General features: G+C 41.7%; 2 protein-coding genes across 4 annotated transcripts in view; one reads left to right on the forward strand and one right to left on the reverse strand.

Moving 5' to 3' along the window:
• Positions 1-1,741: 1,741 nt before the first annotated feature.
• fmc1 (formation of mitochondrial complex V assembly factor 1 homolog) lies at positions 1,742-5,333 on the reverse strand. Its single transcript, XM_037792131.1, has 2 exons — positions 5,061-5,333; positions 1,742-2,353 (listed from the first exon to the last, which is right to left on the reverse strand). Exons 1-2 carry the CDS (start codon positions 5,190-5,192, stop codon positions 2,150-2,152), a joined length of 336 nt encoding a protein of 111 aa, XP_037648059.1. The 5' UTR covers positions 5,193-5,333; the 3' UTR covers positions 1,742-2,149.
• LOC119501642 (glutamate receptor ionotropic, NMDA 2B-like) overlaps positions 5,171-16,388 on the forward strand; it is a 161,175-nt gene continuing 149,957 nt past the window's right edge. The window contains exons 1-4 of one of the 3 annotated variants that reach the window (XM_037792128.1): positions 5,171-5,302; positions 7,459-7,655; positions 10,139-11,670; positions 15,766-15,916. The gene's annotated coding sequence lies outside the window, so the exon portion shown is untranslated. Of the gene's footprint in view, positions 5,303-7,458; positions 7,656-8,920; positions 9,845-10,138; positions 11,671-15,765; positions 15,917-16,388 lie in introns of those variants that run through there. The other 2 variants (XM_037792127.1, XM_037792129.1) reach the window with 2 other exon arrangements.

The raw sequence follows: 16,388 nt of genomic DNA on the forward strand, positions 1-16,388 counted from the left end.
CCCCCCCCCCCCCCCAGATGAGTTCAGGTTTGCTGATATTAAAAAATGCATTGCCTTGCATAACTAAATTTCTGGTATGAGATGCTGCATCTAGGTATCCTTTCAAATCCACCCCCCCCCCCACCCATCCCCAAAAACCTCCAGTGCCACTCAGCTTTTGTTAGGGTTTCTCTCTAATTCTGTTCTGTTTGTCGTGCCTGTCTGTTCCAGGTTGCATAAAACAGCAGGGAGTGGGAGAAGCACATTTACATCCTCGCTTTTTTTTTGTGCAATATAAATTTGGACACAAGCTGTTGGTTTTGTCAGTATGCATTGGACTTTCTTTTCCAGGGCTGAGTGTGTGTTAGTTTAGTTTAAGGCAGCGCACGGGTCTTTACTCCCTGTGTCACCGTGCGTTGCTTTGCTTTAGGGTTAGTCTATTTAAATTCACACTGAAGGCAATGTTAGTCACCGCTGGAGAGTAAGAGGAAACAGGAAGGGCAGATTTAATGAAAAAAAAGAAAGTGGGATGGGTTATGTTGGGTCAGGAAAGCTGAGGTGCTGTATGAGGGAGCTGTGGACGGAGGGGAAAAGGTAGCAAGAGAGAGAAGAGACGGGATTCCATCCAAGCTGGCATTGCAGCATTAAACTTTTGCATTAGTCTGTAATGCAGACTGTATGCCTCTGTGGGTAAGTCTAATAATAATAAATTTGACTTATATAGCGCCATTCAGAAACCCAAGGTCGCTTTACAAAGGGAGTGCACAAAATCATACTAATAAACAAAACAGAGGAGAAACTATAGCTAAGGAATTAAAAGAGTGATGTGTAGGAGGAGTCAGCTGAGATCATAGGCCTTGATGAACAGGTGGTGCTTGAGGTGTTTTTTGAAAGTGTCCAGGGATGAAGCATTTCTTATTTCAGGAGGGAGAGAGTTCCAGAGGGCGTGGGCCGCGACGCTGAAGGCTCTGCCGCCGAATGTTCTCAGCCGGGTGTCAGAGGGGGTGGAGAGCAGACTAGTGTCAGAAGATCGTAGCTTCCGGGATGGAGTGTAGAGGGTGGAGAAGGTCGGTTAGGTACTGAGGGGCATGGAGGGATTTGTATGTGAGAAGGAGGAGTTTATAGGTGATGCGGGACTTGATTGGAAGCCAGTGAAGGTGGATGAGTGTTGGGGTGATGTGCTGCCAGGGCCTAGTGCGGGTGAGAACCCAGGCAGCTGAGTTCTGGACATACTGGAGCCTGTCCAGGGCTTTGCTGGGTACCCAGGACAGGACTCCATTACAGTAGTCCAGACGGGAGGCTGAAGAAGGCGTGAATGAGGGTCTCTGCATCGGAGTCGGAGAGTGATGGCCGGAGTCGGGAAATGTTTTTGAGGTGGTAGAAGGCAGATTTAGTGACGGATTTGCTGTGTGAATTAAATGAGAGGGGGACAAACTAAACTAATGGGACAAACTGTAAATAATCCCACAAACAACTGTGCAAATTGCTGTGACGGTAAAGACATTAATTCACCAAGCCCGTGTGACTTCATAATTTCCCATTCAACAAACATCGCATGCTAAATGTTCTCAATTATTCTTGCTGATCAAGATCTGATGAGTAAGTCTGATGCATATTCACTTTTACCTGTCTCCTTAAGTGCATGTAAATGCAGCAGTACATTTGGATTTAACTACTAGTTTAATTGATATGTGTGCAGATTGTTTGTTAATGTGTTAACTTATGTGTAATTGAGTTCTTAAAGAAAAAAAACAGAAAGTGAAACAGTGAGTAATATTTTAATTGGACAAATTAATCAAAATGTACTTACAGTCCATTTGAATGGTTGCTTTTGCCTTTTTACAGTTAGGAAAAATGCCAAAACACAAAGAAATCATGTGTGGACAAGCTGTAGGGTACAGTATATTTACAGCTAAACAACAGAGTTTTCATCATAGCATATATTTTCACAGTTGCTTAAAATACTCTCAGGTCAGATTATCCTCATATTGAACATTGGTAGAACAACACAACAGGAATAAGTCTGTCCATGATGGCACAATCTCCAGTCAAACATGTATCCCTTTGCAGTTTACTTTTCATGAGGTGAATTGTTCGAGACCGGATGAAACAGCCACAGAAAAGTCATTTCCGACGAGTGTCGAGACTGCGTCGCACCCTCTCGTGTCCTTCACTTCTCCCAGCCTTTACCTCCCGGCTGAGTGGGCAACCTGAGCCCCACCAGGCCAGCCGCTTCTTCTGCGCTGCGCTCTCCTTTGCCATGGTAAAGGTTGTGCAGGGCCATGTGGGTCCGGGTGGACGCCAGCAAACACAGATATGTGTGTGAGTCGTGATGTGCCTCCTGCTGGGCACGGCAGTACCTTTCTCCTGTTACCTGTGAGTGGGGGGGAAAAGAGAGGAAATATTAGAGAAGGTCATATGATGAACCAGATCGTAACATAATTAGATAACATGCACATTTTTGCTTTGGCCACTAAATCAGTCACCGTAGACAAAAATGAATAAACATTTATGAATAAAAGCCTTAAGGTCTAGCTGGTGGACAACACTGAGCCAGTAACATAAGAAATAACATAAACAAATATGCCTATATCGCAGGCTTTTCTGACATGTTTTTTTTCCTTCATCAATCGTAACAGCTACATGGACAGTAAGCATTTGGCACAGTCCCTATAGAGATTCATATATACATTACAATGCCTGGGGGTCTTTTCTTAGCTGGACAGATACACACTGACAGGCAAGAGTTGCTCCCAGCTATTTTGCTTCAATGACTGCACATGCATTTGACCAGCCCGGTGAGCCATGTCCTCCCAAGCATAAATAATACAAGCTTAAGCTATGCTTAACACCACTACCCCTTCATTTGATCAAGCAGCTCTACTGTGTTTAGAATGAGTAATTATACATTTTAATTAAAATAAACATATAGTTAAATTTAGGGCTTCCCTTGACTCAAAATGTTAAGATGAATGTAGTAATGCAAAATGACTTATAAACAAATATACAAACACTATTAGGCTACAGGTAAAGGCATTTTAAACATTGTGCAAGTATCTCAATTTCAATTTTTTCAATTTTTAGACGTTTATTAAGTACAGTGCAGGGTTAACATCAAAAACACATACACTTACTTAACACATGATTACATATAAGGTTTCAGGTTCCCATTAAAATTCCATAGCAATCTTTTCATAATTAATATTTCCCACCAAACAGGTTATACAGACTATACATTATCAAAAAAAGTCAAGAACAATGGAGTTTTAGGAACTTTCCACAATGACAGTTTTCTTCTCTTTTCTGTTGTTGACTTATCTTTTAACATATAGTCATTGAAGATGTTCAACATGGATCTCACAACAATTTCATGTGGGACACAATACTTTCTCATAACCCATACATTTCTTGCTTTCCATAGACTTTCTTTTACACAGTTAATGATAGCCCACCATTTATCTACCTTAACTGTAGATTTTTTTTGCATACAACCATAAGCTATATCTTCTGTGCAAGTATCTATTTATGATTGCGGATGAGTACAATTTACTTGATGATCTAAAATATTGCTTAATGACTCATATCACATAACATTTAAGTGCACGGTGCTGTTAATTTTTAAATTAGGGTTCACAATAATGCAGAGGCCAACACAACAACGGTGATTTAAACATAATTAATGACTCAATCATCCTTTTGTAGCAGGCTGCACTCTGGTCCGCGTAGGAATTTATATAGTTAGTGAATTAAGGTCCTTCCTTCCTGCAGCTGTTAGACTCCACAACCAGCACTGCTCCCAGTAGACCACAACCAGCACTGCTCCCAGTAGACCACAACCAGCACTGCTCCCAGTAGACCACAACCAGCACTGCTCCCAGTAGACCACAACCAGCACTGCTCCCAGTAGACCACAACCAGCACTGCTCCCAGTAGACCACAACCAGCACTGCTACCAGTAGACCACAACCAGCACTGCTCCCAGTAGACCACAACCAGCACTGCTACCAGTAGACCACAACCAGCACTGCTCCCAGTAGACCACAACCAGCACTGCTCCCAGTAGACCACAACCAGCACTGCTACCAGTAGACCACAACCAGCACTGCTCCCAGTAGACCACAACCAGCACTGCTCCCAGTAGACCACAACCAGCACTGCTCCCAGTAGACCACAACCAGCACTGCTCCCAGTAGACCACTTACACACCAACAAACTGATAATAACCTGATATTTGCAGGTGGAATTTCATTCATTCATTCATTCATTCATTCATTCATTCTCACTGTGCAATATCATTTTCCACTTGTGCAATTTTGTTAATAGTCTGTTTATTGTCAATACTGCATATACTGCTCCTATTTTTATACTTCCTTCTATTTAAATGGTTCATATTTAAGTAAGTATTAAGTAAGTAAGTATTTAGCAATACACTGAATGTAAAATACATCAGTCTGTGCAATATCGTTGATGCAATATACACCTCAAGTGCAACTACCTTCATTTACATTTATTTATTTATTACATCTACCCTACCTATTTTACAAGTGTAATCACCTCTGTTTACATTACATCTGTTTTTTATATTATATACTTCTAGTGTAACACTTCTGTTTATATGTGTTTATTTATTACATCTACTTTACCTGTTTTATTTACTTTATATAACTGTGTGTGTTTTACCTGTTATATGTTTTATCTGCCTCGTTTAATCTTGTCAAGTATTGTTTTAAAGCACTGACCAGAAGTGGTAAACTGTGAATCTCTATGTATTTAATATAAAGACAATAAACCTTTCTATTCTATTTATTACACTTTGTTTACTTCTTTTTTTTACTGTGTTAGCTGATGCATCTTGTTTTTTGCATCCCCTTTGCTGCTGTACACTGCAAATGAACCCCACTTCAGGACTACTAAAGGAATATCTTATTGTATCTTAAATCATCACCAGACAGAAAGTAGATCTCCTCAACACTGAGCTATGCTAATGCTATTAGCTGCTAGCTGCTAATGTTAGCATGCCCTTCTGCTTCACAGTCACCTTGTGCTGAACTGTTGCTCCTAAACACTACTCGTAAACTCGCCTTATTCTTACGAAACTGCTCCATGACATAGTTGTAGGCCAGGGACCGTTTATATGTGGGTCCTTGGATGGCTCGGAGCTCTTTGAGTATTCCTCTGCAGACTCGTAGAGGTGATGAAGACAGCGCTGCCATGTCTGAACCGGGTTGTTGTGATAGTGACGCCGAGGCACGCTCAATCACACACCGCACAGTCGATCACACTACTGCGTATCGTCGACCACGTGGCGGCGACATGGGTCTGGGTAAGTTCACGACACACTAAGTTCTTCCAACTAACTTCTCCTCTTCTTTCAACAATTTTAAGATTAAAATATGAAATGAAAATATTTAATTAAAAAAAGGCAAGAACTTTCGAGTCATCTGTCTCAAGTCTAAGTCAAGTCTAAGTCCTGAATACCAAGTCTTAGTAAGTCTGATGCATATTCACTTTTACCTGTCTCCTTAAGTGCATGTAAATGCAGCAGTACATTTGGATTTAACTACTAGTTTAATTGATATGCGTGCAGATGGTTTATTAATGTGTTAACTTATAATGTGCAATTGAGTTTTTAAAGAAAAAAACAAAGTGAAACAGTGACTAATATTTTAATTGGACAAATTAATCAAAATGTACTTACAGTCCATTTGACTGGTTGCTTTTGCCTTTTTACAGTTAGGAAAATTGCCAAAACACAAAAACATCATGTGTGGACAAGCTGTAGAGTACGGTATATTTACAGCTAAACAACAGAGTTTTCATCATAGCATATATTTTCACAGTTGCTTCAAATATTCTCAAAGGTCAGATTATCCTCATATTGAACATTGGTATAACAACACAACAGGAATAAGTCTGTCCATGATGGCACAATCTCCAGTCAAACATGTATCCCTTTGCAGTTTACTTTTCATGAGGTGAATGGTTCGAGTCATTCCAACAATTTTAAGGTAACGTCAGAGGTGGGAGTAAGTCATGAGCAAGTCTCAAGTCTTAACCTTCAATTCTCAAGCAAGTCCCAAGTCACTGTGGTGAGAATCAAGCAAGTCAAGTCGAGTCCCTGCTGTAAGTCAAGCAAGTCACAAGTCAAGTCATAACGAAATTCTGATGATCAACCCCAGTTTCCACATTTAAAATCAGTTAAAAGACAGATTATCAGTTAAAAGATGATTATAGGGATACTTCACAGGGCTCATGATGAGTCAAATTAAAATGCTCACCATGGCAAATAAAAAAAAAGTTAATGATAAATAAATATTGTTAACAAGATCTGTATTCTTCATTCCTTCTCTAGTAGGTTGCCAGGTTTGCGCGCATTGCACTAGAAATCACCCAATGTTTCAAAAACAAAACGTAACTTCTCAATATCTAGAAAAATTTAAATATTTAATAAAAAAAAAGGCAAGTTCTTTCGAGTCATCCGTCTTAAGTTTAAGTCAAGTCTCAAGTCATTAATACCAAGTCAAAGTCAAGTCGAGTCTTTTATCAATGTTGGTCAAGCAAGTCTCAAGTCCTCAAATTTGCGACTCGAGTCTGACTCGAGTCAAGTCATGTGACTCGAGTCCCCCACCTCTGCTGATTTCACCTTTATCAACTCCTTCACCAGAGAGAGCTCTGTGTTCAGCGGTCCCTGGTTGTAGTGCTGCTGTAGGAGCCCAGGGTCACAGTCACTGGCTCACATCTGATGAAAACACTTTAAGAAGGAAACTACTGACATTTTCCTTCTCTCCAACTACTGTAAAAGTGTTTAAAGTGCTGTAGCAGATGACAGTGGCTGTACTGAGCGCTCACAGGATTCCTTGATAAGTTTACAAGAACATAAGATTCAGTGCAAAAATTGTGCTTGATTTAAATATAAACTGGGGGAAAGAAAGTTCGTAAACTTGTGTTTGGTCGATTATTTCTCTGTTGTTACAATGCTAATTGGCATTGTATTTTACATCGTTGGAAAGCCTGTTTATTTACCTTCACAATGATGTCCAACTTGTAAGGGTCATGCATTTGTGGGATGAGCAGCACAGCTGATTATACAATACACATACATATTATAGAATACACTGTTTACCATTGGCAGAGCATTTTGGCAAATTTTTCTTGGGCGCTACCCACATAATCAGCTGTGCTGCTCATCCCACAAATGCATGATCCTTACAAGTTGGACATCATTGTGAAGGTAAATAAACAGGTTTTCCAATGATTTCAAATACAATGCCAATTAGCATTGATACAACAGAGAAATAATCCACCAAACACAAGTTTCCGAACTTTTTTTCCCCCAGTTTATGTTCGTAATTTGTTTTTTTTCTCTTTCAACCATTTTTCTTCAGATCTAGCAAGTAACTTTTTCCTAATTGTGTTGATGCTACATGATCAGATTATTAATAGTAATTGTTCATAACCCATTGACCGTTTCAAATTCAGGTTCACAGATGATGTCTGAAACTTGTGAAAAGATGAAGCAGAGGCTGTTGAATGGGTCAAGGAACCACAGCGCTGCCTGTTTTGGCGGGTCCATCCAAAATTGGCCAAGAGGGAGGAAAGCTGCAAGCTTCACCGTTCGTCCTCGGTCACATTCGGAGCCTCGCTCACATGCATTCCACCTTCAGCTTCATTGTAAGGTAATTTCTTTGTGTGCTGATGCACGATTCAAAAACTGAACAGAAGAACTTGCCTGAAATGTTGCGCTCTTCACTCAGCGCGATGCAAACACACGCCACCTGTCATTGGGAATACAATTGGGCTTCAGTTTGATTGTGAGTTAAGTAATTACCGTCTGATAAACGGGTCAGCAGAGGAGACGGAGGGGACTGTGGGGATTTGTAATCACATTTTCTTTCAGGTTCTGTCAGCACCTCTCTGTTTCTTTCCTCCGTTTACTATAAATAACAACTTTAACAAAGATAGAACCAAACTATACATGCACCGTGGGCTTGGCTGTGGGAATAAATTGAACTTAGTCCTTGAAGAGAATTAAACAAAAGAGTGCAGTTTACCTCACTCTCTTGAGGTATAAGCCTCTGTTAGGCGGAGTAGTGTCTTGTCTTTGTGGGCATTGCAAAGTGAAATTCATTTTATATTTCAATAAATATGGTCATTTGGCATTCCTGATTGCAGGAAAATATTTAGACAGAGACATAACTAGTGCGGAGATACACAGCTGCCGTCTTTACCTTTTGAAGGGTGCCTTTGACCGCCTGTCTTTGTGCGCTTCTAGCTTTGATTCGGACACTTGAGGACGGTCATCTGTCACCATAGCAACACTGAGTTTAGCCAAGGGCAAAATGCAGAGGAAAAAGGATCAGTCTGTTTTCACAACGCCACAAATGTCACGAACCAAAATCCCTTTAATGCTTTGTCTGGTTGTTGTGCAAGGAGAGCGTCTATAGGGTAATATAAAAGATAACAGAGATGATAAACACTGCTGTCGGAGAGAAACAAAGCTCAGGTGTTATTAAATTTATTTATTAAAATTGAACATTGAAGTATTATATAAGTGGATTTCAATGATATCATGCAGTTGGAGTGACACTGCAGAATTAAATTTGTCTTCAGAGGATAAAATGTGAGGTGAATGCAGGTCAGAGGTCATCAGACTGGTTGGTCTAACACTATATTCCCAGTGTTTCCAGTTATTTGAACTTGTGTATTGATGATTGACTCTAGGGGGAGCCAGTCTCTTATCAGTTTCACACACCGGTTTGGTTCCTCGACATTTGTTGGAAGAGAGGCACCCCTCTCCCCCTCCTCCTCTCTCTCTCTCTCTCTCTCTCTCTCTCTCTCTCTCTCTCTCACACTCTTTCAATGAATACTAATGCAGCGAGTGGGCCCACCTCCCTTCCTCCCATCTTTTTCGCAGGGATGGGCGGGAGAGGGGAGACAGAGCAATTCCAGCTCAGTATCCTTCCTCATGAGGCAGGCGGCTCTTGACTAGCAGCAGCCCCAATGCCTTTTTTTTTTCTTCCTACCACTGAGCAATATTGGTGATACTGTGCGTTGCCGCTGCAACAATGTCTAACCTGTGTGAGTGGCACGTGATATCAGACCAGAGTTGAGAAAGAGAGAGGAAAAGGACATCTGTGCCTGCTTTTTTTTTGTCATCTGGATGGGAAGTCTTTTTTGGGAGGAGAGACAGAAGAAAGCAGAAGGCAGCCGGGGAAGGGGAACAACTGGCAACAGCCAATCCCCCCTTCCACATATAGACTGGAGACAACGGAGGCCACTGGAGTATTTGCTTTTATCTTTCGTTTTTTGTTCTTTTTTTTTCCTCATCGCGCTGCTGGGAGGTGCTTTGCCTTTTCATTTGCTTGCTCTCTCGGTCCTCTGTCTCCTCATCTATTTCGCCATTTACCTGGTCAACAATTTCTTCTATTTATGAGCCAGACAAGGAGGGCGAGAGAGAGGCAGAGAGACAGAGAAAAAGAGAAAGAGGAGGGGGATTTTTTATTTTTTGCCCCCTTTTATTCTCTTTTTTTGTCCCCTTCATTCATTATTCCTTCCCTCTTCATTGCTATCACTGCCAGCCCTTTCTATCCCTGTGCAGCCCACGCTCCCTCCTCCCTTCACTGCCTCCCTCCTCCTCCTCCTCCTCCTCCTCCTCCCCACCACTCCGCTCGCTGTCCACCCGTAACTTTGGCTACTTTTTTGACTCCACCAGTGTTTTAATTTCTTTACTTTAAACACTCTTTTAATTGGCTTGCTTGTATTTTCTATTTTTTCACTTTTGTACCTTTTCCTATTTCCCCCCTCCTCTTTTTTCCTCCCACCATCCTATGCATCTTTTTTGGGCGCTTCTTAATTCTAACCATAGGTAGGTCTATTTAGTGTTTAGTGTCTGTCTCAAAGTCTTTGTTCCTTTTCTGTGTATGCGAGGTGTTTTGTGTGGGGTGCACATATATTAAGCACACCTTGACACGCACACACACACACTCACACACTCACTGGCCTGCAATCCAGCTTTGGTGTAACCATGGCTCCCCTCCCATCCGGCTCTCAGCTGATTCCTGCCTCATGCCATGTCATCCTCACGTCACTCTCCCCTCGCATACTATAATCTGTGTTTTTCTGACTTCCTTTTTTTGTTCTCCTCAAACCAAGATCACAGTGACTCATCAAGCAAGCACCTTCTCCAGTCGTCAACCACATTTTTGACCACTCATTTCTATGTTGTTGCACAAAAAGTCTGTCCTTTTCATTAAAATGTCTGAAATGCCCCTTTAATCACACACCGTCCTCCTCCACATGTCCTTTTGTTGGCTGTCGTGCATATTGAGAGAAATTCCACATTTGATCCCGTAGAGGAAAATGCACATTGTGATCAAACCGAGGTGCGTTTAAGTTTCTCTCGCTTCATGTTCATCAGGTGAAGGTCAAACCGAGCTAAAGCCTAATTCGTGAGCGACAGCGCACCGTTGTTGCATTTGTAAGCCAGCGCTCGTCCAGTTCTGTCGGGGTGTCATCTGTGTTTATACACTCCTTCTTTTTCTCTGCCCTCTTTTCCTCTCTCTCCCCTCCCTCTCTCTCTCTCTCTCTCTGTCTCCTATCTTTCTGAACTGACTTCTTCTTGCAGACAGACACACACAAGCACTCAAAGAGAATGGACTAGAAAAAGAACCTGGCTCTATCATCCAGAGGATTTTTTTCCCCTTTTTTTCCTCCACCATAAATTTTCACTTTTTTTCCACTCACTTTGCTTCAATCTCTTTAATCACCTTTTTTTTTCCCCACATCTTTTTTTCTCCATCACTTCCACCCTCTCACCCCCTCTGAATCAATCCACCTATTGATTTATTTGTTGTTCCATTTTTGTCTTTTCATTCGCCATCTAAAAAAAAAAAAGACATGTCCTACCACTCGCACGTCATCGACTCTCTCGCATCAGAGAGGAGTTGCTGTTTATTTTGCATTTTGATGACGTAATTTTGCAATCCGTCAGCTTGACTTACTTCCATTTATTAAAATACAAGGGGCAGATTATTCATGATTAATCTTTTGCATTTAAGAAAAAACAGAAGATAGGATGGCTCGAAAGCTGACTGCAAAGTAACTGAATAATTTGGTGTGTGTGTGTGTTGTGTGTGTGTGTGGGTGGTGTGTGTGAGCTACAGAGAGGCACAGCAATAGACAGATGCATAGCAAAGTGAAGCAAACCACACAACTCATTTCCTTTACCATCTCCTTTTTATTTTTAATATTTCCACTTTTTTGTTTTTCCTAAAGGAGATTTAACGCCTCTCCTCTTCATTACATGAAGATAATGGGAAGTGGGACTTTTGAACAGCCGTCACCATGATAAAGGCACTCTGGATATAGCTGTTTTCCTGTGGAATTACCCTTTAAATCCTGGATTTGATTCCAAATGAAAAAAAATAATTAACAATTATTAAAACTGTCCTAAATTCTGGACTCTTTTTTTTTTTTTCTTTTTTTTTTTTATACTTCTTTTTGTAATGGACTGAAGCTGATTTCAATATTTCTTTTTCAACTATTGAATCTTAATGGAATTTCACTAACGCGGATTAAGGACTCAAGCAACATCTTTGTCTATTAGTTGATGTAATAGCCACGATTCTTACAATTTCTCCAGCCTGCAAAATCCATTAGATTTAATGTTTCTTAATGTTAAGGGTTAAATAGGTGAGTACGGTGCTTTGAATCCACACATGCTATTACTGTTGCATGGTTTGGATGATGATTATAGATATTCATCTGAATATTTTTTGTCATTAACCCACTATTTTTGCATGTGTGTGTGTGGGTGTGCATTCGCGTTCTGGGTGTGTGTGTGTGTGCTGTATAGGCGGATTATCAGAGATCCGTAATTTCACTATTTGTCCTTTGTAGTTTTTTTATCCCCATGAGCCTTTAATTCTATTCCCGACACATTTTATTCACGTGAAATAAAATCACATGCGTACACTCGCATCTGAAAATAAATTTCAAAATGAATCTCCATACTTCATCCTTGGTCCTTATTAGCCACTCTCCACCTGATGGAGTAGCCACTTCTGCCTATCAAGTCATCTGTTCAGTGCTGCTCCACGCTCTTATTTAAAGCTGAGGAGTGTATGTGTGTGTGTGTGTGAGGAATATATAGGCAGATCAATGAAGTAATCTACATGAAGAGATAGACTGCATTGCCCTTTTCACAACGCAATTATTTTTATCTGCTGTTATTTCAAAGAAACACAAAGTGCTTCACAGCGGGAGGATGACAGCATATCTCCTGGTGGAGTGTGTTGGAATGAAATGTTGAGTCTATATGTCTGCAGCAAAATGCAATTCACACCCACTTCCTCGCTCTCTGTCTCTCACACACACACATACAGACACTTTGTCCATCTATCCATCATAGGTGCGTTGATGATTGACCCCTTTTTTCTGATTAACTTTCCCATCATATGGCTGACAGCAGTTTGGATTCATACAGCGTGTGTGTATGTGTGTGTGTGCACAGTCAAGGTTAAGGCTACGTACCTGTCGAACCCACCCGGAACCATTACCCATTCTGCTCGGTGCTCTTGGCACACATGTGACCCCGGAAGCCTATCTACAGATGGGCACTTAAGCCCTGGTAGTGTGTCAAAGCTGTCACAGCTGCCACGCTGCAAAATGGACGTCTCGGTTTTGAAAGCTCCGCCTCTGACACATGGCTCAGCCCGCTGTCTTTTCACTGTATCACAAATATATTACAGTTTTCACAACAGGTGAAATTCGCTTGAATATTCTTGACAATGTGGTCGAGGGAGGCAGAAGCAAAAATGGACGGTGGTGTGAACGTTATGTCCCACTTAGCTGGAAAACTGTAGTTGATATAGCTGATTGGACTTTAGTTATGCAGAGGATGCTGAATAAAGGTGCTAAATTTGATATTCAGAGCATTAATATAGCACCAAATCACTATTTGCTATGTAAAGATATAGAGGAGTAATGTCTACCTGAGCAGAGAATGAAGTCACACTCCCTCTGTGTTGTAATCAGAGCTTCTCTGTGCTTTGTTGACATAGCCGCGCATGCCTTTTAGTACATGTTTGTGCATGTGAGCTTGCCCCACAGGCTAGCTCACGGCCGCTGCTCTGCACTGCTCTCATAGGTCGGTTACAGGTGATAACGGCGTTCCGACCAATGGCGTAGCACCCAACTTCAAGTTCCCCCCCAGTACACACTGTTAGCTCTGTCAACGCAATCGCCGTTGTTTTGCACTGTTAGCGCTGTTAGCACTGTTGGCCATCGCCATGTTGAGAGCTTTTGAGAGGCAATAGAAATGCTCCAATGGTGCCTTCAAACGGGGTGGTGTTTACTGTGTTCACCAGAAAAGTCCATATGAACGCCCCCCTCTTGTGGTATTCACAACCTCTTAAGTGGAAATTTTCTGAAAGCTCAGAGTTCACGAGCTGTGACGTGTTTGTTGGCGTTGTCAGAAATGGCGGAGGCCTTGGAAGTTAATTTTTCAGTACATAATAAGTTAATATATTGTAATTTTAGTTGTACTGTATATTGTGTTTCTTTGCTATTCTATAACATGTCTGAGGAAAATGTTGATATTCCCAACAGCCTCATCTTTCTCCTCTGTCATAAGGCCTTTGCATTTACTACATTATGTTACCCGCTTGCTAGCTTGCTAAATTGTTAGCCTCTATGGCTTCTAGACGCCGACAGTAACGTTAATATTGCCGTCAGCTTAGCAGCGGTGTTCTCAAGGCTTAACCACTTGAACACCAAGCATATTACGTACACGACTTCCCATGTTGTAAACACAAGCTCACGAGTTACATTTGAAGGCACCACAAATCCAGTATTTAGCACATTTAAGTTTGAACCGATCCTTTCAAGCGTGGCTGGGTGGTAGATTGCCATCCAAATGAACAGTTTGAAAGACGGATATGGCCGAGCATCACTTCCGTGCAAATGTGGAGGTGATTTCTTAGCGAAGTTCTGGATCATATTCGGGATCATTAACCCTCGTCACTGACGAGAAAGAAAAATAATGTATTTTTATTTAAAGGAAAGTAGCAGCATCATATTTTGCATATTAACACTAAATTAGCGTCCCTGCCAAAAGTGACATCGTAGTTAATGTTTGTCCGTCAGTGTAATTCTAAGACTTAAAGCGTAACCTCATTCTAAATGAATCACAGTCGTGTAAATATGGCCAGAACAATAAATCAGTTGTATTTGGTGACCGGGGCACAACCGCATATTTCAAAGCCTCCTGCCAATTTTTGAAAAACGCTCGATGCCAGAAGCTTATACGTGAAAAAGAAGTCTGCCAAAAAGTCTCCCGAACGGAGCTTAAGAGATTTCACAGGCACCGTGTTTGCAGTCGTCATTGATAAACAGGCCAGGAGAGGAGACAGCAGGGGCTAAGGAGATTCATAATCCCATCCCCTCTTCCTACTGATTCTCTCCCTGCCTCTCCTTCTCCCCATGTGCTACCTAATGAGACGACAATACAACTCCTGCGTCTGGCTCTGAGCGCTGCATCCGCCTTAATGAAACCAGCAATAACACTCTATTAGATATCTTATCTTCAAGTAACTTCCGCTCTGCGCCGTCTAAGGATTGCTGTGCTTCTAGAGCATCAGAACCCTAAAACGCGTAAAGACGATTTGAAAAAAACACTTCAGTGTGACGCTGCACGGCGAACCTCGTCCATCATCTTGTTGAATCGGTCTTCATCTAAATAGCTCGTAACTTTCCGCAGCGTGCGTGCGTGCGTCTGAATCCTGTTCAACCATTAGAGAGCGAGCAGGGAGCCTATGTGGGGCGACTTAAAAAAAGTACATTTTTATTGGCAGCGTATTCACTTCAAGCGAGCGGAATATGGGTCATGATCTGATATAAAAAGGCTATTCAATAATTCATCGGAGCTGATTAAGAGGACTTGTATCGATGCAGACGCCGTCCGCGAGAAGTGGTGGGAGCACACACACAGAGTGTACGGGAAAAAAGCAACATTTAGGCCCTTTTGTGGGATTAGTAGAAGCTAAAAAACAAGCTGAAAACAGCCTGGGCGTTTTCAAGTGAGCAGCGTAGGCCTTCTTTGATGTTTTAATCTACTGTACTGTTCACCCCCTTCTGTTTCATGTGTCGAACCACGGACACGTGACGGGTCTGTGATTACATGTTTGCTGTGAGTGTGAGGGCCCATCAATCTATTAAATATGAAAAGTACAATCTGTTACCCCGCAGAGACTGGTTTATTATTCATCGACATATTTCAATTAATCATTCATTTACCTAAAGTATGGCCCACACTCTCCCCTTCAGTTTCATATGTGGGGAGTGTGTTCACGGTATACGAGTTATAATCTGGATTAATAGAAAGCTATTTATTATTCTTCTGATCTAGTATGTACTGTAGTTGGGCGGTTGTTGGGGATGAAGGCAAGAGACAATTTAGTACTACAGTACATTTGGAGGAAATGTATTATTTATCATACTGGGCTTGAATTTCCTCAAATCAGACTGTTTTATCCCCTGAGCGCGCACACACACACACACAAACACACACACAGAGTTCACTAAAGGGTGTTGTGAGATGCATTTAAACAAATTAAGGAGAGCTTTATTCAGATCAAGTTGTGCATTTTAAATCTTAACTTATTAATTCTACAGGGAGCAGGTCAGAGGTTGCATGTCGTGCCAAAGCTCAGCACGCTTTTATTAGAGTCTAACTGACTGCAACCTGCTTCTAACCCTCTGTCCTCCCTGTTCCCTTTGCAATAACAGACTGGCGGACGTCAGAGAAACAAGCGACGCCAGACGTCTCGTCGGAGGGGCGAAGGGGAGAACGGAAGCGAAGCTGCTCCTGTGGAGTACAATTACCTCAAAATTGCTGCTTTACCCCCTTGACCCGTCGAGGATTTTACCTAAAACTGCTGTGAGTTCCCCACGGCATGGCGCCGATTGCTTGTTCGCAATCAACACTGGAGGGATTATGATGTGGAGGAGAGATAAATGCTCAGCGACGTAATCTCACCTCTCCATTCACGCACATCTGTATTTGCTTCAACACACCTAATGAGGTGTCCTGGTAGATGGGTGTAATTCAATTAATCATGGAGACTGAAAGCCATTTATTTTATATAAAGTGCAGCTGGTTAGAGCAAATAAACCTGCTGGTGGGGTGACACCTGGAAATGATAAATTTCAGGAAGAGTTTCTTTGTGTTTAGAGAAGGGCTGTCAAAGTTAACGTGATAATAACACGTTAATGCAAATGCAATCCGGCTGCTATTCCACTTTTCAGAGGTTGTAGCGGGCTCAGTTTTAAAGCTAGAGTGATGTTACAGCAGCATATGAAAAATCCTGAGAAAACCTAAGGAATCCATTGGTACCAACCATGTCATACTA

The sequence above is a fragment of the Sebastes umbrosus genome, chromosome 14, assembly GCF_015220745.1.
Source record: "Sebastes umbrosus isolate fSebUmb1 chromosome 14, fSebUmb1.pri, whole genome shotgun sequence".
In the NCBI taxonomy this organism is placed as follows: Eukaryota; Metazoa; Chordata; class Actinopteri; order Perciformes; family Sebastidae; genus Sebastes; species Sebastes umbrosus.

Coding starts and splice junctions, on each gene's coding strand:
- fmc1 (XM_037792131.1), bottom strand. CDS start 5,192: ATGGCAGCGCTGTCTTCATCACCTCTACGAGTCTGCAGAGGAATACTC. Junction 2,354..5,060: donor AGCAGTTTCGTAAGAATAAG/GCGAGTTTACGA, acceptor CCCCACTCACAG/GTAACAGGAGAAAGGTACTG.